General features: G+C 42.7%; 2 protein-coding genes and 1 non-coding gene across 3 annotated transcripts in view; 2 read left to right on the top strand and 1 right to left on the bottom strand.

Moving 5' to 3' along the window:
- wdr95 (WD40 repeat domain 95) overlaps positions 1-2,323 on the top strand; it is a gene marked incomplete at both ends in the record, with an annotated part of 20,645 nt that extends 18,322 nt beyond the window's left edge. Inside the window, 2 exons of the mRNA XM_084467275.1 lie at positions 899-987; positions 2,118-2,323. Coding sequence (XP_084323401.1) covers positions 899-987; positions 2,118-2,323 — 295 coding nt within the window. The remainder of the gene's footprint in view (positions 1-898; positions 988-2,117) is intronic.
- Positions 84-212, bottom strand: LOC311342693 (small nucleolar RNA SNORA63). The gene has a single exon (XR_014633434.1). It is a non-coding gene; the product is annotated as a small nucleolar RNA SNORA63 (small nucleolar RNA).
- A 1,875-nt stretch (positions 2,324-4,198) lies between the features above and the next one.
- The window catches only part of b3glcta (beta 3-glucosyltransferase a), a 46,257-nt gene continuing 27,377 nt past the window's right edge, over positions 4,199-23,078 (top strand). The window contains exons 1-3 of the mRNA XM_084466300.1: positions 4,199-4,337; positions 7,822-7,865; positions 21,297-21,336. Coding sequence (XP_084322426.1) covers positions 4,274-4,337; positions 7,822-7,865; positions 21,297-21,336 — 148 coding nt within the window. The 5' untranslated portion in view covers positions 4,199-4,273. The remainder of the gene's footprint in view (positions 4,338-7,821; positions 7,866-21,296; positions 21,337-23,078) is intronic.

The following is a 23,078-nucleotide window of genomic DNA, read 5'->3' as shown; positions in this document are numbered from 1 at the left end:
AGTAAATTCTTCTTATTATTTTTTAAGTGTTGGTGCAAACTGTAACTAGAAGTGCTTTCTAAATTCCTGAAGAAAAGTTCTGACTGTGTGAAACCAAGCGTCCCTGCCCATCGGGGAATGTCAACACACAGGGATAGATGGTAACAACTTGATTTTCGCAGGGGGAACGACAGCACAGCACTACGACAGCTGCACTGTAACTTGTCCTGCGTCATGTTGCCTTTCGTTATTTAACAGTGTCATTGGGGTTCAACGCAGCAACCTTGCGGCTGAGAGTCCGACACCCTTACCAGTAGGCCATCGGTCACTGTTCCCATTCTGATCAAACACTTGGTCGTTTGCCTAGCCATAGGAATCAGAAGGCTAGCCAAAAAAGGCTAGTCTTTTTAAACTTCATCACAAACTGTAACTAGAAGTGCTTTCTAAATTCCTAAAGAAAATGTTTGACTGTGTGAAACCAAGCGTCCCTGCCAATCGGGGCATGTCAACACGCAGGGATAGAAGATAACAAGTTCCTCTACGCAGGGGGAACGACTACTGCCCTGTAACTTATCCTGCTTCACTTTGACATTTATAATTGAACTGTTTCATTGGGGTTCAAACCAGCAATCTTTCGGCTGAGAGGCCAACACCCTTACCAGTAGCCCAGATCAGACACTGTTCACTCTCTGATCTGAACACTTGGTCGTTGTGTCTTGGTCTTTGTACTTTGACGCCTCACAGACACGCATCTCGTATGTGTCATGTAAGTCTCCCCATGGCATGCTCTCACACAGATTTGAGTCAACGCTTGCCTCGACCGTCAGACCGAAGCCTTTTATCAGTGGGTGTCCTGCCTGGGGTAGGTGCTGTGTATGCTCTGGCTCACATCTCCTCCTGTTCTGCCTTTGGTCTCTAGTCTGCAGATTGTGGAGAATGGCCAAATGCTGCTCACCTCCTCCACAGACTGCACCGTTCGCCTCTGGAGTATCTATGGAGAATTCATAGGTGGGTGTCATTCCTGCACAGGGAATTACCCCTTCTTTTGTTGACATTTTCTCGGGTCATGCAGATGACATTAATCATGGGACTAGCTCACCCTATTAAGTGGGAAGGGTGGAGATGAGCAGGAGGAGGAGGAGGGAGAGGAGGAGGGAGAGGAGAAGGAGGAGGGAGAGGAAGAATAGGAGGAGGCGGAGGAGGGGGAGGGTGAGGAGAAGGGGGAGGAGGGGGAGGGGGAGGGGAAGGGGGAGGGGGAGGAGGTAGCTGCTGAGAATAATATGATCTTTTTGTGCTCATCCAACATTCCTATCCCTGAGTCCATTGTCTAGGACTATACTGTTTCAAATTATCCCTGACTCCATGGGGTAGGACTATGCCGTATTAATTTCCATCAAAACTGTCCATTTATAAGAATGTCTGGAGAATAAAACCTCAAAATGAATTAAAAATGGGAATTCTAGTGCTGTAGATATCATGAATACAGAGGAATCCTGATTTATTTTTCTACACTCATAGAAAGAGACAATTTGTCATTAATTAACTTCTTAAGAAAAAAAGATAAAAATCCTTTTTTAATTCAAGTGCTGGATAGTTTTCTTGAAAGAGATCACACGGCGGCATTGGAATAAACAAAGAAATCCACTCAAGACTTGAAGAAGCGTCTGACAAATGGATTGGCCCAAAGTGTATTCTTGGATTGTCAGGGTTTGTCCTGCTGAAAGCACAATGAACCTGCCAAGATATTTGACTCAAGTGACCAAATTAATGAATTGAGTGACCTTTATATTATCATCTTTATATTGTATAAGCTGTGAATGAACCGGAAAACACAGCAGGGAAGTCGAGGCATGACGTCCGTCCCCCTGACGTGTCACCCCCCAGACGCTTTGACAAAGTCGTGAACCTGTTTTGGCTCTGCGTCGGGTTTTAGTGAGCGGACCAATCACAGCCCTTGCTGCTGCGTCACTTCGACGCAAGGTTACAATTTTTGGGAGGCGCACGTCAGGCCCTCGTGGTAGACGCAAGGAGGGTCCGCTAGGACGTAACGGGTCCGTCAACCCCCTTGCGTTGCCTCGAATCCCATAATCAGCCCTTTAGGAACATGACCTGGGCCCTCGCCTGCTCTCTGTTCCAAGGGACCTTCGGCCAGGCGGACAGCTGGAACCTCCGCATCGCCGCCTCCTGGGGGCACCCTGCGGTCCCCCATGAAATCCTGGTGGATCCACTGAGCATGCCGGACCACCCCGTCCTCCGAGAAGACCCGAGTGCCCCCCCCGCCGCGGCCCCCCGACCCGCAGACCCCCGACCCGAACACCCAGGCGTGGTGCCGCTCAAGGTGTGAGCTGCATGTGAACGGGGTCGCTGTTGGTGAGATCATGTCCTGCCTCCCGTACGGCGGTTCTGCCCTCTGTACGGTAGTGTCTGTGGCAAACGTGGTGGTGCGGCTTGCAGTGGCTCTGACTCTGCAGGGTTTGATTGTGCTCTGGATGAAAGTGTCTGCTGCTGAATGAGTGTAAAATGTTGTATCGCTCGCTGAAATCTGCTTTTACTGCCTCCCTCTCGCCTCTTTAGCAGCCCGAATCCCATCCTCAGTCCTCATCCACCAGTGACAACGACATTGAAAAAGAAATATATAAGAGTATATTGTATCCAGAGCAACACGGCGTGCGGTAAGTCAACCCACAATATTATTACTGCTGCAGTAGTATAGACTATACAAAAGAGATGTGGAGCTAAAGTTTGCGTGACATCTTTTCATTTCTCAGCCTTCGACATGAAATATTCAAACACAGCAACAAGTCACCATTCAGCGGTGGGCAGACGGTGTACCACAGTCTGAAGTGCTTTGACATCATGGAGCTACCAGGGGTCTGCTTGAAGCCAAACCCGACCTTTGGTGGTCCCCAGCCCTTCATAGCTTCCTCCGCAGAAGACCTGGACACAAACCAATCCACATAACAACAAAGATAGTGCTTCCCACCCCTTGTCGGATGTTTTATTGGCCGTTATGTGGCCTTGTAGTTGGGGGGAAGAGTGTGTGGTTATTGCTGCGCACACACTGCTGGCTGCAGGCTAGTTCAGGCTCTTGTTTGACAGTTGGGATGCAATGATGTTCCGCAGTAGATGGAATAAAAACACAATTTGTGCTGATAAGGGGAGTTGGGGGACTGAAAGGATTACCTAATCTCCCAGAGCCCCTCAGGGTGAATATTACTGTTGTTTTGTTGCTTGTTGTTTTAGGGACTGGTTTAGATGAGAAATGGGAGTGAGTGTTTATTTTAACAGACGCTTGTCCGCAATCGAAGGATGATAATAATTCAATACATAAACAAATAAATTCATAAATAAACAAATACATTTGATATATCATCCATGGGGATAATTGGTCTCACAATAACTTTATGTTTTGAAATAAGTTTTCTATTCAAATGAGCTTTGAGTGTGATGGGTTTGTTTCTTGTCTGATACAGTATTGATTGGTTTTGTTGTTGCTCTATTGATTACAGTCCTAAGATGGAGGGTTCATTTAATTCATTATCATTGCACTGAAGAACTAGATTCCCAGGTGGTGGCCTAGTGTCTTCTGCACCTGCTGAATAACTGAATTGGGTTTGTGTTGGTTCATTGGCCCTTATATATCTATATAAGGGCCAATGAACCAAACAGAAATGGTCATAACAATGGTTTAGTAGACTAAAACGGTATGTGGACACCTACATTTTCTTATTCTATAATTCCATAGTATGCCCATTCATTTCTGTATTCGAAAATGACTTGGTGAAGGGAGAAAATAGGCTAATACATATTTGGTGAAATTCAAAGTCGGTAAGTAACATTATTAAAGTATCCTCATAAAATGTATACAGGTTATATAAATGTTGATGTGATGACACAATATATATTAAAAACAAAACGATCCTGGTATAAACCAGCTTTTATTGGTAGGTTTGTGGGTTGGTATGTAGAAAATAAAATGTAAATATTGCTTTCATTGTAACAAATGTGCAATATGGTATGAAAAGTACAGACATTGGTCACGGATGTGATAATGGATCACGGAGGTGATAATAAATAACTACAAACGGGGACACTGGGGTACAGGAACAAATGATCCGTTCTGCCGCTAGAGGGCGCGCCTGCGCCTCGGAGGGCTTGGTTACCTCCTCCAGCTCGAGCCTTGTTTTCCGTGATAGCGTGAAGAGGGAAACGTTTTAAAACAGTGTGTCAAAAAGCTCTGACCGCTGAAGGTGATATAGCCTCTGTTCACCGCTCACGGCGTCGGACTCTAGGGATGCTACCGAACAACCTTCACACTGTGCCGAGAGTGGCGAGATACTTGATTTTCCTCTCGTTTTGTAAGTATTCACTTTTAGTTTTCACTGCTGGAGTAAACAGTGTTTTTCGGCCACGCTTTAATCGGAAGACGACCCTCACCAAACCGTAGCGAATAAAGTTGCATGCAACTTATAGTGGAGTGCGTCTGTTGTAACAGGATATATAGTTTAGGCTTCGAGTTAGTTTTCTGAACGGACCGTCACTTCTGGTGACTGTTGAAGTCACGGAGGAGCCGTGGTTCTCTCGCCGCCTCCCGGGTCGCTCTTTAGGGAGCGCTGCTGGGGAATGACGGGTGTCATCGATCAGGATCAATGATTACACTTCAGTGGGATCATGGATGATGTGTGTGTGTTCCGCTGGGGTTCGGCTTCAGCGCATACAGACTTCACGTTAGTGTTGGTCAGTAACGACAACGTACTTGTTCTAAAGATTTTTATTTATTTATTCCGGTTATATGATGACAATTATTATATTTCATAATCAATTAATCTAGCCTTTACCGTTGCTGCAATAGTGCAATTGTATGTTATGTTACACTTGAGTCGGTAGAAATAATAAAAGCAAACATTCAAAATGTTTGCTTTTATTATTAAATTATTGTCCACGCCTGTGGCACTTGTGGATGTTTGTAATAATTGGTATTTAAGGTGATGACAGTTGCAATGGTTAGGGTCCAATCACTTTCACCGGCACTAAATCAGGTTTTTTATTTTATTTGTTATTATTTCCCATTATCTTTATAGCGTTATTAAGGAATGTGTGCAGCACTGTATGTTGAGTGGCATGTCATGTTTTCATGTGTGGTCGGTGTACCATGGAGTTGAACTGAAGAGAAAGACACAAAAGCAGAACAAACATCAAGCTTAAAAGGTCTGACTCACTCCAATGACACAGCTACACTACTAGTTAAAGGTTAGCAAAATGCACTTAAAGCCAAACTGTTAAGTGCTTTCAATTTCTCTGAAACGACAATCAATTGGGTAATGGGCTCAAAGTGAATAATTGATCATTTGTCCATACAACTAGCAGAATGAAAATCTGGCCAAATTTAACTTCATTATGAAAACCCTTCAGCTATTCGTGAAAGCCCTGAAGAGGTTGAAAAGTTCTACTGTAAGGGGAAAGGGAAACTGGAAATAAAAGGTTGGGATGGAAGAATTGTGCTACTGACTTGATTGCCTTTGCCAAACACTCCATTGAAAATGGACTTTCACACAGGCTCGCCATCTGATACTGTTCTGAAATGACAGAACAGGTACTCGACTGGTCGGCTCTGAAGTCGTCTGTAGTTACTGAGAAGGTAACAGAAGTTAGTGAGAAGCAGCCTGTATTGAAATATGTATTTATGTTTTGAACATGTATTTATTTCTAGTGTAAAGAGTGTTCTATGCACATGTGTTTAACCCCACATCACCTCTATGAACAAAGACAAAGGGTGTAATGCACCAAGTAGGTATTTTTGCATGCAAGAACTGTGCATAACTGTTCTATACTCTACAATGCGGCCTCATGCGACATGGAATCCTATTAAAATATTTTTTAACAAAGTGTTTTAACAATGTTGTTACTGGGGTAGGCCTACCATCTTGAGATGCCCAAACCCCAAATCCAGCAGCGAGAAAATCCCTCGGCTGCCTCTTAATCTGAGCCAGTGGTTAGAAACACAGACACCGGCACAGCTGGCTATGCAGATAAAAGAGAAGCGGCGACAACAGGCGACTCTGTCCCACCAGGAATGAAGACGCAAGGCTCCACGACGGGATACCCCAGCCCCTCCATCCCCTTCCCCACCTCCTGCGGGACTGCAAAGTCGTGCAAAGACACGGGGAAGTTTGAGGCAGATGTGGCAGAATGTGCTGCACAAACTTGGCTGTGTTCCTGCGTGGTGTGCTTTGTTCTGAGCTGCACACTGCAGTTTGAATCCCCCTAGATAGAAGGAGCAGGGATTCGCCAGATGAGAATGCGGGACTGACTCCTACATTATCTTGTGTTGGCGTGTCCCTTGTTCCGGTTTCAATCCCTGCAGGAGCCCAGGAGCCAGTTGGATTAGGATTTTCTTGTTTTTCTCGGAAATATACAAACAAAGGAAGATTATAAATAACGACAGGATAGCACAGTGGCTGCAATCCAACCTACCTGTAGACGCACTTGAGCAAGACGCCAACTCAAGCTGCTCCTTAGTGTCACGTATCTAAAGAACGGACTGTAAGTCGTCTTGGAACGAGCTCAATGACAATAGTGTATAGCTGGAGACATCATTATCGATTCAAGAAAACAGCTTTAAAGCACTTGCAAGGGGCTTTCTTCTTCTTCCTGATGTAACAGTTGAAACAACTTTAAAATAACTGATTTGGTCCCTGCAGTGCAATTCATTTGCTACAGTTCAGGTCTTTTATGGCTGGGCTTTTTACCGCCACCATGGTTAAACCGTGGCGGTGATGCAGTAGGCCTTTGGCGGCTGCAAGCCGGTAAAGGTTAATGATGTGGTTAAGTGAAGAGCGGTTCACAGGAGGCCTCAGACTCTCTCCCCTGGTGATTATTAGATGCTGGGAAGCATTCTAAATGTCATTCAGTGTGTTGAGTTCCTTGCGGTTCAACACATGAAGAATCAACTGTATATTTCTGTATTTTCTTAAGATGTCAATGGGGTCCTCAGCCCTTTTGTATACTGGTGGATAGGTTTTGAAGTTGTGGTCACTTTTAGTTTGATTGTATTATATTGTCTTCTAGCAGTTGACTTACTGTGGTACTGTATCGTAAAATAATGGATATATATATATATATATATATATATATATATATATACACAGTAATATACAGTACAGTAATATAGTGTTAGTGTATGTCTGTATGTATGTGTATATGTATATATATATATATATATATATATTATACTTGCCAGTAATGGTAGGATGGTCTTCCGCTGTCAGATATGCGCTCTCTAATTAACACCCTCGAGTGCTCTCTGATGGGGGCTCAAAGGGAGGCATGAAATCTGACACCCCCATTTTTCTGGTAATTATAGTCTTATTAAAGTTTGACTGAAGGCCTGGATTCCATGACCACATTTCCCCTCGTTTTAATATCGGCAGATCCGATGTAGCCCTGAATACACTCAGCAATACTGATGTTTGATGAGACTTATTGATCTGAAAATCTTGGGGGAAAGAATCTTCATGCAAAGACTTTCTTGTCCAAAAATCGATGACAATATAATTTGATAGAATAATTTATTGCAAACTTGCATCAATGAATGGCAGGCGATGCACTCAGAATTCCAGCACAGGCCAGAGAGTTAGCCCCTCGGGATATGTTTTAAAATCTCTCCAAAGCTAGCACTTCTAAAAAAATGCCATCATGAAACAGTTTTTTTTTGTTTGTTTTGTGTGTGCCCTAAGCGACAGAGCCTGTCAGTGATTCTTACTCTGAATTGTTTTAATTTAAGAAGATACATTTTTTTAAAGCATGTGTGAACAATTTTTTTTCCTCTTCCGCTCATTATAGTTCACTACAACCTCGTTACTGGCAGCTCCAAGAAAGACTTGCAGGTAAGAACTTGGATGTTCGTGGAGGTTATGCAGATGAAAATCTGTGTGTGTGTTTGTTGTTTGTCTTGTGGCTTGCTTATTGGTATGCATCTCACTCATTTTGTTGTTACCGTGCCTTCATGAAAGGCCTTTTTTACCTGTTTGTTTGTGTGTGTGTTTATGTGTGTGTGTTGCGTGCTTGTGAGAGGTGATCAATGGCCTTTGGTTGCAAACTTTAATTCAGTCTTAAACACAAATCCATACCTCCTCACCCGCTCCACCCCCGGTGTCAGACAAGTCTTCCCCTTGGTTGCAGTTCTGAGTCTGCAGTTGCCGCCCCATGAATAATTAAGAGGTTCAGATGCTCCACTTCTTATTGGTGGGAGACACGGGTGACAGCAGGGTGCTTGACAGAGCCGCTTAGCGTCACAAAAATGGGAAATTACTTTCTTGTTTTTCACCCAGGTCAGCCCGTTTCCTCTCACCCTTCAAGGTAATCCCCCCCCCCCCCCCCCCCCCAGCATGCACACATTTGGTTCATCTCAGCCTCATCCCGGGCAAATCATTTCAGACAGACGCTGTCTGATGCCGAAAATGCAAGACAATGTTTTTGAAATTGCAGTTTGATACTTTCTATGTATCAACTTTTCTTTTTACCTCATGGACGAATGTGTTGTTTGAAACGAGTGCCTACTACTCTTTATTCATGGTGAAACTCAAAGTGCTGTTACATCCGAGGTTGAACGTTTTCGGTTCAGGTTCTGGGCTAAAGGACTTACTGTGTGGTGCTGACAATAAGCAATTTTCACTATTTCATCAAATGCAAAAGATGGGAGTATGGTGCTTTTAAGTTCGACTTCAATACAGTTGTTCAGTAAAATAAATGACACACTAGAAAAGTGCTTCCCAATAGTCTTCTATTAACTCTATTAACTAACAGAGAGAAGATTAGAGTCATACTAATTTGGTTGAAGTAGTCATTCAACCCATTCAAAAATGAGACGACAAACCCAGCCATAACTTACAATTAATGAAAGTCTTATCCATCTCAATACTCTTTCATTCTATTCTGAGGAAACTTACCCAGATTTCAAACTTTCTGTTTATTGACGTGTCTCACATTCTTGGCTAAAATCCTCCTCCCCTGCTTTGGGAGCTAGCCAAGAGGGGCGTTGCTTAGTTACCGCGGGAACCATGGTGGTAGCCTGTCTCCCTGGCTCTGTTTTCACCTCACCCCTGTGGTGTTCAGTATGTGCCCTTGTCTATTAAACATCATTAGACCCTGGTTTTCTAGACCCACATCCATTTTAATTTGATACAACTTGACAAGCACTACATGTGAGATGTTTCGCAACTGTCAAAATTAGGGATGCAAATTATCGATTAATTCATTAATCGTTAGTTGATTGACCTTATCGATCGATTAACGATTAACTGATAAGCGGCTTTTTTCCTGAGAACATACATTTCTCATGGTGTCTTTAACGTAAAGCAAAATGTTGCTTATATACTGAATAAAAAATGCACGTTATATTCCTCAATTAATGTTTTATTGTACCTGTTGGAATACGGTACAGATAATGGCATTTAACCAAAATTCTGCACAGAAAATTTAAATACATAAAAAATAATTGTGCACTGGCTCACCTGTTGCATGTGAAACATTAAGCAACATAACATTTTAAATCTATACAATATGGGCTTAGCCTACACAACATTAAGCCTACATATAATTATCTGGTAAAGTATAAAAAAAACTTGAAACATTAGCAGCAGCACTTAAGAATCCCCCTTGTTCTGAGAAAGGTAACAGTAAGATCACTAGCCCTGGAAACTTAACATAACATGTAGTACTGAACACAGCTTAAATCCCTGAGGAAGGTGACAGTAAAATTAGAGGGCCTCTATTAAACAATTAAATTAAGATATAGGCTACCTCTCCTGAAACAAAAACATTCCTGTCTCAATGTGTTTTCAATAGACTCCTGACCTAGACCCCTGTATTTTTGTTCAGGAAAATAAGCATATTAACATTGTCTAGAGTAAGTCGTGTGCGCAGCCTGTTTACAGTGAGGCCAGCTGCTGAGAATACATGTTCAGATTTTAGTTTTTGTAGCGTGCTTCCAGGCGGGTAGTTACGGTCGCTCGAGAAGGGATATTATAACCTGGCTCCATGAAGTGTATTAACTCCCGAAATCCCTCGCCGTCAGTGGTGCTAATTGGCATCATATCTTTTTCGATCATGATGCCGCAAATCGTCTGAGTAGGCCTAATGCCCTCAGCTTTCCTGTCGTCGCATACTCGCCTTCCCATCACCGCGGCGATAGTCGGTTGTGAAGGCGATGGACTTCCTCCCTGCAACACGGCTGCATGCAGGTTTTGAAGGTGGTATCTTAGCGAACTCGTAGAGCTGCTGAACTTAAACGTAGTACCGCAAAGTTTACATTGAGCGTCTTTGTCATCATTAAGTTTGAAATGCTCCCATACTCCACTCCGTTTTGATCGCCTCATGTTTATGTGCCGGGTCTCTCGCCGCCCGCGAGAAACCCGCGGGTGTCTCGTAACGCGGGATAACCGCGTTAACCTATCCCGTAGGTTAACGTGGTTATCCCGCGTTAACCTACAATTAATTTAATTTAATCGATTAAATTATTTTCGACAATTAACCGATAGTCGATTAACCGTTTACATCCCTAGTCAAAATATAAAATCTGCCTGAGCGCGAGAAGGAAATCATTGTTAAAATGTCAAACCAGTCCAATTATAAGCTTGTGTTTTGTCTCTTTTCACATTGACAGTGGTGAGCAGGGATGCTGACATTCTGTGCATGATGCGGCCTTGTAGCACCCACAGTTTTCATCAATATATTATGTATCCGGAAATGAACCGCAAATGAGTATAGACAAAATGGGCTGGTGCAACAAGCTTGATGCAGATGTACAATAAAAATGCAAATTAAAGACCATCCACAGACATAACCAGGAGGCCTTCTGCTCCATAAATGAGACCGACGTAGCACCACATATTGGACAACATGAACGACCCTCACTATCGGCACCGGGTTTAATCGGTCTCAGGGCAGCTAGCCTCAAGCCTGACCTGCATTAATAATCGGAACGGGCGAGGAGAGAACGGAGGGTCTTGTCTCACACTATTGCCTCAGTGCGGATCACCACCATGACTGGAATGCAGAACTCAAACCTCATAGGCTGCTGGGGTCCATGAGAGGCCAAATGAGGGAAGAATGCTAAACGTTTAGGTGATTTTCTAGAACGTTCACAATAGATTCAGAAACAGACCTTCGTTACTGCGATCCTGGTGGTGCTGGTGGTGGTGGTGGTGGTATCTTAATAAGATATTATGTTCTTCATTCTGTGCTCTCGTAGATGGATGAAAATGACTGACATCTCGTAGCAGTATGCACAGTGAAGTAGAGCTGGGCGATTATTACTTACTATTAAAAAAAAATATATATTTTTAGGTCAAATCTCCCAGCCCTACAGTGAAGATTAACTGAGGCGTGCCAAACCTAATCTGCCATGTCTTTCTTGAAGCATAGACCTTGGCACCGTAGATGTGCAGCCATGCCCTCATAGCATTCTCCCCCCCCCGCACCCCAGACCCCGCCAGTTGAAGACCGCCCTGAGCATGCTGGCTTGCATGGATCTTCACAAGCCTTGACTTAAAGGGGCTGGCATAGGCACACACAGGTTACCAGATGATATTTAGCTGGGAGGCTCCCACACACATCGTAGATAACAAAGGCGTGCAGCCTTGCTCGTCTAACCTCGAAAGCCTTGAACTTTGGCACTCTTGGAGAACTTCTGGTCGCGAGGGAACGTCAAACAAGGACATGCTCGCACTAACAAATGATTTGGAAACTTCCTGTGCAGGATCCTTACAAAACAATGAATAATATAATGAGTGTGTCTCATGTCTCTCTTGGATCAGCTTATCGCATTGCCCTATTTGTATGTTGGTTATTGTTGGAGAAAGGCCATTGGACGGCCTGTAGCTTCATGGGTTTCCTTTACTTGAGGGGCCATCCTCCTCTGTGTTAACTTACGGATGGTAAGTGATGACATCATTTTGGCTAACGTCCTGTCGGTTTTATCAGTTAGCAGTAACTCCCCTCCCCACGTTGCCACATAATTCCTATCGAAGGCCTAACCGTCCTTTTCTGGCAGGTTTTTTACTTTTCTTTACCGTCATTTAGAATCTTTCTTTGTTTAGTGCAGAGGAGAGGGGCTAGGAGACCCATGTTACAGACCAAACACTATAGCAGTGATGGCTTTCAAATCTAGAGCTACTTAACACTTACTTTAAAGAATAAAATATTTCAAAGGCCAGGATTTAAAATAACCCTGCCTGTGTTTAAATTCTCAGTTTCCCTAGCTGTAGAACTGATTAATCTCTTATTTAGGAAAGAAATGTCCTAACTTCCAACCTTAGGCCTTCTGTTCTCCACTGCTTCATCTTATGTTTTGCCTAATGTACGCAAAAGTGAAATCAAGGCTGCCAAACTCCCATACTTCCTTCCCATACTCGTACAATGTGATCTCTAAATGTTTGTTTATGCATCTGCTCTCTTTTGTGTTTTTTATGAAACCTTCACAATTTTAATTTCAAATGAGTTCATTTGTTTCTTCTAAGTTGGATTTTTTTTTCTCAAGTCCTATCTTTGATTTGTCAAGCTCTGGGCTCGCTCCTTATTGAATGACCTTTATAGTTCGCAATGTGTAAGATTGAGACACTCTCAGTCAGTGGATTTCTTTTTTCTGTCCATTCACCAGCTGTGCAACTGTGACACAAACAGCTGTAGTTCAGCTGGCTGGTGGCGTGAGTTGGAGGGCATTTGTGTGTGTTGATAGTAAGAGACTTGTAAATAAAGAGGGGTATGGGCTGGCCAGCATTTGTTATTTCTAGATTATATAATTGATGGGATGTGGTTTTATTGATAACATTATACATAAACAATTGTGTATATATGTAAGTATATCTGTCTGTAATTCTAATATCATTCATTCAGATTTTGAAGGGAGTTCGACTCCCTTCAAAGGCATTTGCAACAGTTGAATCCGAAATGTATTTGTGTTAAAGTTAATTGCCAATTGGATCTTTGGTAATGTAAATGCCTGGAAATTCAGTTGAGAAGAAACTGTGCCATCAATAACCCCAATTCTATACATATATCTTGATGCACATATTTAGTTCAAAATAGGGTTAACGTTCTTTCATGGTTACAAAGTGACCTGTGTGTCCACTTTCCGCCAAGTCTGGGCAACTCAATGATCTTTATACATATGAAGTAAGCCTCACCAGTACCTGTGTATATACTCTGTGTATACATATGCTTATGAAAATATAACTTAATACTCGTCATCTCCTGGTTGGCAGAACACACACCTCTCCAGAAAAGTGGATTTTCCAATTTGTTCGTTTCAATATCCCTAGCTTTACAATGTTTACAATTTTATGATTTAAGATTATAAGTCCATTCACCCTCGTTCTTGTTTCACTAAATTATGGTTTCTGCACAACAATATGATTATCCACAACCCTACCACCTCCAAATTGTTCAATGATGGCCTGACTAGAGGGGCTAGTCAGGCCATAAGTGGTCCTAAACAACTGTGTCAATCATTGAGTGTTCATTCATTATTCAGCCAACAGAATGGAAGAATTACTTATGTTCATTTTATGTTTTGCATGAAGTAATTTCTGTATTTACCAAACACAAAATAATGTACTATGTCTTGCTTTTGCCTTTTGAAATGTGCCTGAAAAATGAGCTTGGCATGGTATTTATTGATATTGATGATAAGGAGGATGCAGTGACCTGATACTCGAATAGTTGATTACTGATTTGTTTTGGCAGTTGGCATTGGATCCTGCTGTCTTTCATATGCAGATGTTTGTTTTGTTGCTGTTGTGAAGAATAGTGGGAATTTGTGAATTCTAGCAATTATTGTGAATATATATGTATGCATTTATTTATTATTCCAAGACGGCTTTAGATGCAGCTTTTGATCTGGATTTGAAATGGCCTACTGTGGCTTTCCTTGATTGGGACCTCATACAGAAATAAACAAGTTTCAATACATAACGCTAGAAGCTGAAGCTCTGCCAATCATAGCTTGTGTGAAACAATAATTAATTTTTCTTCTTAGAATGGGTAAATAATGACTGACTGGCTTTGTGAAAAAGTCAATGCTGTGAGCAAAAAGTGATTAAAGTCTGTTTCTGTCAATGATTAAAGAAGTAAACAGTGATACAATTCCAAAACCCAGGTTTTTTTACTTGTTGTTGCTGTTGCATGTTGACATTATTTCATTATTTGTATTCTAAGTGGTTACCTGATTGGTCAAAATCAAAGCTGCCCTCCAGTCAGATCTGTCTGCATTTCATCCAAGCTAACGCCAGATTAGTTTGAATAATATCAACTGTACTGTACATGCATAGTTTTAAAAACATTGGAAAGTTCACTCATCTAGATTCAGTGCCGAAGTAGAATATTTTACGGCCACTTCAAACAAAGTCACAGATTGTATTCCCCCTCCACATTCGTCCACAGTCTATCCTCTTTGACTACGTCCCACCTTTTCAACTCCCATCATGGCCTCCCTCTGAAATCGCTCAACCTTGAATCATTCCTGCCATCACCGCATGAAGACCTAATGTGACAAGAAGGCTCAGTCCTATCAGCCATGCGTCTGTGCCCTCAGGGAGCTGTAGAAGAGGGCAGGGAGCCAGGATTCCTCTGTAATGGGAAATACTGCACCACCCAAGAGGAGGGGATACCAGGGGTTTATTACAGTGCGAGATGCTTTGGGTAGGAGAGCCGACTGTAGAATAAAGCTGGTTATGACCATGGCCCAAGCAGTTTTCTGAATATCATTGTCATGTAATGGCTCTTATTTACATGCATGCATGCATGCATACTTACAATGTATGCATGCATACATACAATGTATGAGATACACTTATGGCCCTATTTTAAGTCTAAAACGCAAGTATGAAACGCGAAATGCAAGTAGCTTTGTGGGCAGATCTCTGGCACTGTTGCTATTATACCGGCGGATAAATGACTATTGCGCCCGACGCAAAACTAAAATGGGTTGATCTGAAGTGGCTTAAGTGGCGTAGGTGTGTTTTGGACGTAACGTGCAATAAACCAATGAGAGTGCCATGTTCCATCTCCTTTAAGAGCCAGCGCATTTGAACTTGACAAGTTTATATTTTGACAGCGCGTTTGTAGTCTCCGCTGAGACAGATCCATGACCACATGAATTTCAAACTTCAAAGGGCTCAGTTTATGGTCAAATAATAGTCATAATTCATTCATGGAATTATGTTTTCTTCTACAACTTCAGAAACACTGAGTCGTCATGAAAATGTCGGCAAAGAGAATGAACACATAGCCCATGATATGCAGTGCTGTCGCAATGGTGGGTCTATTTAATGATATGCAGCAATATATTAACATTGTTTGTTACCAGTATTGTATACATTATCGTTATCAACTTTTGTTCATAATATGCATGTGTCCCCCCGTTACTATACATTGCCATGGACTGTATTATGCGTTACATGTTTAGTTTGCGTGTGTTTAAACAGATGGGTGCACACATATTGTTGAACTGTGCGCACGCACCCGAATTCATCATTCTGTTAAACACTCACTTGCGTTAAAAATATGTTTTCTCATGATCAAATACTCATCAATTCTAAAAGTTATGGGCTTGTACACAATGTCTGTGTCAAGAAAATGTTTTTGCTCTGTACGGTGTTTACAGATGCATTGTTTTAAAAGTACAATTTCTTACCGCTGTTTGTTTTCTTTCCCAAATAATTTAACCAACGTTATCATTTACCCTAAAACAAGATTTTGTTTTGGAAGGCTGGGATATACTTTGCTCGAGTTTAATATTGTTATTGTTATTTTAACGCATGGCATTAGACTACAGTGTTCATTCATACAGCCCCTATGGACATTTTTATTTTCCACAATCCACATGCTATTTAAATGCAGTTTCACACATATAAACAATCTTTGACATCATAATATTTCAATTAGGCTAATTGTTTGCATGATTGTGCTGTGTATAGCCTTCGTGTGTGTAAGCTTAAGTTGCAATTCCGACCTGCCATGGCACGTCAAAATAGCAACACCAAGTGTGCATTTAGTGCATTTAGACCAGGTATTTGCCGGTCAGTGGCGCAATTGCTTGTTGGATCACTAAAATAGCACTTGTATCATTTGCGCCAGAAAATGCCTCTGCTTTTTGCCGACACGCCTCTCCGGGCGCAAGTGTAGTGGTGCGAGTTTGCTGGGGGGGAAAATCAGCTTTATGCCGGGTGTATACTAGCAATGATACATGCCACGGTGTAGAAAGTCAATTGCACTGGGTGCAAGATAGGGCCCTTAATGTATCACACTTAAATCTGGCATTTGTTTGACTTGGGCTGTCAGTCTGCTTTCTTGTTAACTACAAAAACGTCCAGTGAATTGAAGAGCCATTTCATAGAATGGGATCAACATCCACTACATTCACTGTAGAAACTTATTAAAAACGATAGAAGCACACAGCTTGCCATTGGCTGTTGTCACAATACCAGAATATTGTTTTTCCCATTGGGCGCCAGACTGCGTTTCGTGGTCATGCCACTCAGTACGTTTACATGCACAGCTTAATCCGATTAAAGAGTAAATCGATTCATTGGACGAAGCATGTCATTCCCCGGTGCGATAGGTGGCGCTGTACCCATTTCAACTAGTGGTATTAGAGCCACCAGTTGACCTCACCAGCAACAACAAACTCAGGCGGCATTCGAGAAAGATGTTTTCAGTAGACAGCTGTCAGTTCACTTTGGGTCCATATCATTTCTCTGCTCCGTTGTTCCGACATCTCGGTCGTATGCAGACTCCTCTGGCTGCTCTGCCGGAGCATACGCATACGACCGAGAGGTCGGAACAATGGAGCGTTTGTTTCAATCTCGACTTCAGAGAGTCAAAGCCAAAGTTAATTTTCCCCAATTCCTTTTTTTCCCCATGGGCGAGATAAACCCCACTATGAGTCTTTACTTGTTGTGGAAGTACCCGAGAGTTGGAGAACCCGACAGTCTGTAAGATTCATAATATCAGAGAATACCCCCGTCAGTTTGGCCATGGTGCAATGAATGAATAAAGATCGTAGTTATTTTACAACCTCTTTGATGAGAAACATTTAGAAAAACATGTACTTTTAATTCAGCCTTGAGTGAAATCGAAGCGAAGTGTGTACTGAATGCATGTTGATGATACACTCCTTATAGGGGGTAACTACATTGGCACGACACCGGCTTCCTCCATCTTCTGCGCCAGCTTTTTAAATAAATCGCCAACCTGAAGTGAGTTGACAGCTGTCTGCTGAAAACATCTTTCTCCCGCCGGAGCAGCCCTTCCGCAGCCCGTCTGTATACGGAATTCCCCGCTGTGGCGCAATGAATGAATAAAGATCGTAAACACGTCGGGAGAAAAAAACATTTATTTTGACAGCCCGAAGTTACTACTTTACAACCTCGTTAATGACTCGCACATTTAGGAAAACATGTACTTTTAATTCAGCCTTAAGTGAAATCGAAGCGTAGTGTCTGTGTGCTTCCACCTTTAATGAATGCATGCCATGCGCGCTCCCGTGGCCGGCACAATTCTTATAGGGGGTAACTACATTCACTGGCTTTCTCCATCTTCTGCGTGACCTTTTTAAATAAATCGCCGTTTCTCGTTTTCTGACGGCGGCAACAACACGACTATCGTCTCCTTCTACTTCCGGCTCACGGCTTTCTTGAGTGTCATGTAAACGAACTGACTGACTTGAGAAAAAGCCTACTGAACACAATGGCTGAGAAGATCTGATGTCTCTGTTTGCATCAGTATTACTGCCCAGCCTGCCAGATCTCATGAATACCTTTCTTGTGTGGATGAGGTAAAGCCTTTTCTGGAGATGGAAAGTGTGGAGGCAGAGCACTGTCTTTGTTACCAACAGTGCTCCCCTCGGTCCGGCTTCAAATGGTTTGACCTCAGCAAACTTTTCAGTGCAGTCAGAACAGAAAAGGACAGGTGGGTATTGTAATTATGCAGCTATAGTGGGACAGACCCAAGACCTCCAGCGAGGGACTCTTGAACAGACAAATCATCTCTAAGAATCTTACAATGAACTCTAAACCTGTCGTTATGGAGGGAAACATGCATTGTTCCTGATGTTGTCTTTCAAGTCAGGAGTTGAGTGGAAAACTCTTCTGACAGGCCTTTACACACACACACACACACACACACACACACACACACACACACACACACACACACACACACACACACACACACACACACACACACACACACACACACACACACAAAATTGGGTTGCACACAATCAATTGGGTTGGCATCCTTACACAAGGCCATCATATGGTTGTGGTCGCTGTCTATCTGGTTTAGCCTCCCTGTGCAAGAACACGACAGTTCTCCTTCCCACTGTCTCCCTCCTCGGTTGGAGGAGAGCGAGCCAATGATGGCTGTCATCTGAGGGAGACAGCGAAAGGTCCCGTTTTCTGGCATACTTCTGGCGCTGGCAACCCTCTTCATAATTGTGTCCTAATTAGTATTCAATTCAGGTTGGTGGTGTAAGGATTTGCATCCTCTCATAGTGCTGCCTCACACACACAAATATTGTTCCATTACTTCATCTAGTATCATATTTTGTATTATTTTTGATTGATAATCTATGCATTTGTACAGATTACTTTAAACTTTCATTTTCTTCTCAAAGGCTTACGAATCATTCAGATGGCTCGCATTTGACAGAGCAATGGATAAAGAAAGGAGATCAACTAATACATCATCATTATTAAACATGTGGTACTTGTAAAAGTGGCATTCTTGATGATCTCAGATTCGTTCTCTGGCCGAGAAATTCAAACTACAGCGCTCCACACACAGTGGGTTGCAGAGCGAGTCTGTTGCAGTCACTCCGCTGCACCCTCTCTGGTGACCCCACCACTGCTGGGTGAGAGAAACGCCTCACTAACGGTGCGGCGCTTGTGATTTGAATGCGTGGTGGGAATGTCGCCACAGACACACAGCTCCCCAACACTCATAATAGTGCAAATGTAGGGGCTTTCATCAGTGGGCCATAGGCTCTATCACCGTTGTGTTGCCTCATTCAAATAGATGGCCCTAACTGCCATTTATTTAGATGACAATCTTTGGAGATCTTTGGGCTTGCTACTTTAATGTAGGATATAGTAATATTCCCTCGCAATATTGATCACAATTTTTATAAAATGATTGATATTACATCCCCTACACAAAGACATATGCTTAACATAATGGCAGAAATAAAATAATTTAATGAACACATCCAACGCACACACAGCATCAATCAATGTAGAATAAAACATGTTCTAATCAACACTCATTCACTGGAAAATGTAAGGTCGCAGGCAAACAAGTGTTCATGACTTTGATAATGAGCATAGTAGCAGCCACAATGACAAACACTCCCTTCTAATAACATGTTGGTAATTTGTTTCTTAAACATTAATAGTCTAGACTTATTAAGCCGAGGATCCCACAGAAGTCTTCTCTTCAGCTGACCAGCCGTCTGACTGGGTGTATCTGCTGTGCACAGCGCCCAAAGTCAGAATATTTCTCCTTTTTATGTACAGTCAAAAGACACAAGGCAGGCTGCAGTTTCTAAAAACACTCAACAGTTTCTGCCTTTTCTGGTGGTCTACCTTCCAGCCTAGCTGCTGCGTGCTTTCTGTTTGGGTCTTTGGCGGTACTGCTGCGGTGAAATGCCATAGAGATTTTGCACAGAGAACCAACGGCCTCATTTGTTTTCAGATTATTCAAAGTAATTCCGTACTTTTGAAGCGTTCGGTCTCGGGGAAACCTTGACATGCAACCTCTTTGGTAGCAGACTCTGCTGCTGCCGCAATGTCTTTTTATTTTTATCAGTAGATATTGACAGCAGCCAACTAATGACATAATATAATGACGTCGACCCATTTTCAGCGCTGAAGTCATCGATAACGTTGACAAATCGACACAGCCTTAGCATTCAATCATATCCACAAGGTCATTCTGAAAGGAGTAGTTTTCTTATTCTCCTACCCTGATTCTACAGATGTCTTGTATAGCTCTTCTCATGCGACGCTCTTCTGCAAGGAGGTTTTAATTATGTAGGGAGAATTGGAAGTGTGGGCCTAGCATACACTGCCAGGTCCTAAACTCCAAGCACGCAAATCATAACATACACACTGTGTTCGTGTGCTCTGGATGATAAAATGATTGCACGGCACTATATTAGATACAGGTTTCCCTTCGTCAAAGATCATGAGAACAGACGAGAGAGAGAGAGAGAGCTTGCTGAGGTTGGCACAGATCCTTCAGCTGTAAGTCACTGATGTTGGAGAGCCCTACTCCAGTGTGCCCTACATGCTGTTGCTCAGATGTCGGAGCGGAATGGCTCCGCTGTCGGAATACCTTATTAAACAGTTGATGAATATGAGGAGGAATGGGGAAAGGAAGAAAGTTGTGTAAAAGAAAAAAAAAACATCTGCAACAGACAGGCTTCGGTAAATGAATAACTCATACGTTTTGATTACGGCATGATCACTTCGGAACGTTTCTATTGGCTGATGCCGGCCTCGGCCAGGCCAATCAGGATACAAGTTCAATCCACGTCAGTGCTAATTTAATCATTTGGTTAAGCACCCCAAACTCCCAACCTTCCCCCTTCTCTCTCTCTCTCGTTTTCTTCTGCTCTTTCTCTCACACTCTCTCTCTCTCGATGTCTCCCTTACTCCCTCGCCCTCGATTTTAGGCTTCGACTCCTGGCAAGTGGAATAATTGTTAGCGTAGAGAGGAAGTCATAAATCAACACGGGTCTCTGTGAGTCATTATCTATTAATACTCCACTGCACTCGCACTGGAGTCCCCGGCACACTGAGAAAACCACTTCCCCAGCCTCTCCTACCCCCTTAAGACGGGGGGGGGGGCAGTTCCCCCTGAAATATGGACGTGCCAAGAATCTCCAAAATGCGTCTCTTGCCGTCTGTTGTGATTGATTTAGTGGGCCTCTTAGAGCGCTTTGGCTTTGTGTGCGCAGACAACAAGCCTGGAGGTCGAGACCGGGGGCCAGTCAATGGCCTAATTGAGCCTACGTCTCACATCTTAAACGCTGCAGGCAGGACACTCCCAACAATTAGCTTGGGCTAATGAAGCAGGGTGCACCACCTCATCCCCTTTCTCCCAGATAACCCTTTAGCTCTTTCTAGAATCACCGTCCCCATATGGGACATTAAAATAATTAAATCACACCTGCATCGATGTACATTTGTGCCCGTCTCTTCAAGGTGAATTTTTTTTTTTTTGCCTCATGTATTGAAAACCTCTCTTTTTTGCAGAGCGAAGATGCTATGAATGTCGCCTCCAACAGCCAACTAGGTGAGTTAATTTTCTTTATCTTAATGTGTTTTAGTGCAGCCTTGTCATATAACGGTTGGTTGATATTCATTAGGGATGCACCGAAATTTCGGCCGCCGAAACACTTATCACCGAAACAACACGGCCGAAACAGGAAATTGTGATGACGCAAGCAAAAACCGCGACCAGCACACGCTTGTCTGAATAAGCGCCTCTGCGCCATAGATCATCAGTGAAACATTGTGAAACAAATGACACCTCTAGCTAAATGTAGTAATCTAGAGAACCAGCTACAACCTTGTTTTCATCCAAACAAGCCGTCTTTAGCGACGGCTCGCTATGAGACAGCTTCTATGAGCTGTCGGCTATCATCCGCGAGCTTAGGGACCGTCTGCAAAGCGCAAAACGGAAAACTGTGTTGTTTTTTCAGTGCTAAATAAATATTTTTATACTTTTAATAATTGTAATTGATTTATGCTTTGAATTGCAATGCCTTGATTTTAGTGAGGTTAGTACACAGTCATAGCTATAAATGCAATGGTAGGCCTACTAATAATTGGCATAATAATTTATTTCGGTTTTTCGGTTTTCGGCCTTGGTTTCCTCGTTTTCGGTTTTCGGTTTCGGCCAAGAATTTTCATTTCGGTGCATCCCTAGTATTCATGCTTGTCTCCTACAACAAGGTTGACAAGTCAGTGGTGAACACCTATAACGGTCTTACTATTTATTCATTTAACAGATACTTTATCTCGCCTGACTTACAATGGATTGGGATACATGTCATTAACGAGCAGGAAGGGGAAAGCATCTTGCTCAATCAGTGATGTCTGCAGGTATGCAGAGATCTTTGGGAATCTAACACAGAACCACTGAAGATAAGCCAAATTAACCAGCCAGCAACCGCACTATCAAGACCCTCATATGTATTTTCCAATCCATGTATGAGCCTGATTGTCTATCAAGGGGACATACTATCATGTACAATTCACCTTGTTTCATAACATGCCAGAAAAGTATCCCACTCCGAGGAGCAGAGGGGGAAATTATCTCACTGCTCGTGTGTGAGTATGAATACAAAACCGTCTGAAGGTTTTAGACTTGAATACAATTTAAACTTGCAATTGACAAAAGGCTTTTTGGTGTGCAGGATATATTCTTGTTTGAGGAGTCGGAGCAAGCAGACTCACGCAAATCTAAACACAAACGTCTACCTCTGCATTCGCTCACGCACGACAGGAGGTTCCGTCAGGCTGGGTTTTCAGAAGCCTCCGGCAGAGTCAGCCGGCAACATTCTGGACCTGTGCCCGCTGCTCACTGAACTGCTCCGCCACAGACGCAAAGAACACACAGCCATGGCTTTACAACGCTTTCAGTTGGCAACTCGGCTGTATCAGACAGAGGAATCTGAACGAATGGAGCCATGATACGTGGCCACATTCATTCACTCTCCTCCCCAAAGTCACCCCTTCTCTTTGACACCATGCAGGGAATATTACCTAGCAAGATGTAATAAATGGGATTTTTAACAATATTACAAAAGTTTCTTTGTTGGTAAAAAGAGAAGGAATATTATTAAACTATGTATTTTTAATGTAATGGGCATTCACATGAGAAATGAAGACTTCAACATAATAGGTGCATAGCATTTATCTTACTCTAAATGGGGATTCTGCCTGCTAACTCTGCCCTTCTATTTTAGAATGTCCGAAACGAAAACAGTAGGTTGTTTATTGCATAAATTACTACACACTATTGCACACTGT

Source organism: Micromesistius poutassou (genome assembly GCF_964030765.1).
Source record: "Micromesistius poutassou genome assembly, chromosome: 4".
NCBI classification, from domain to species: Eukaryota; Metazoa; Chordata; class Actinopteri; order Gadiformes; family Gadidae; genus Micromesistius; species Micromesistius poutassou.
Note: the sequence above shows the minus strand (reverse complement) of the source record. Positions and strands in the feature narration are given on the sequence as shown.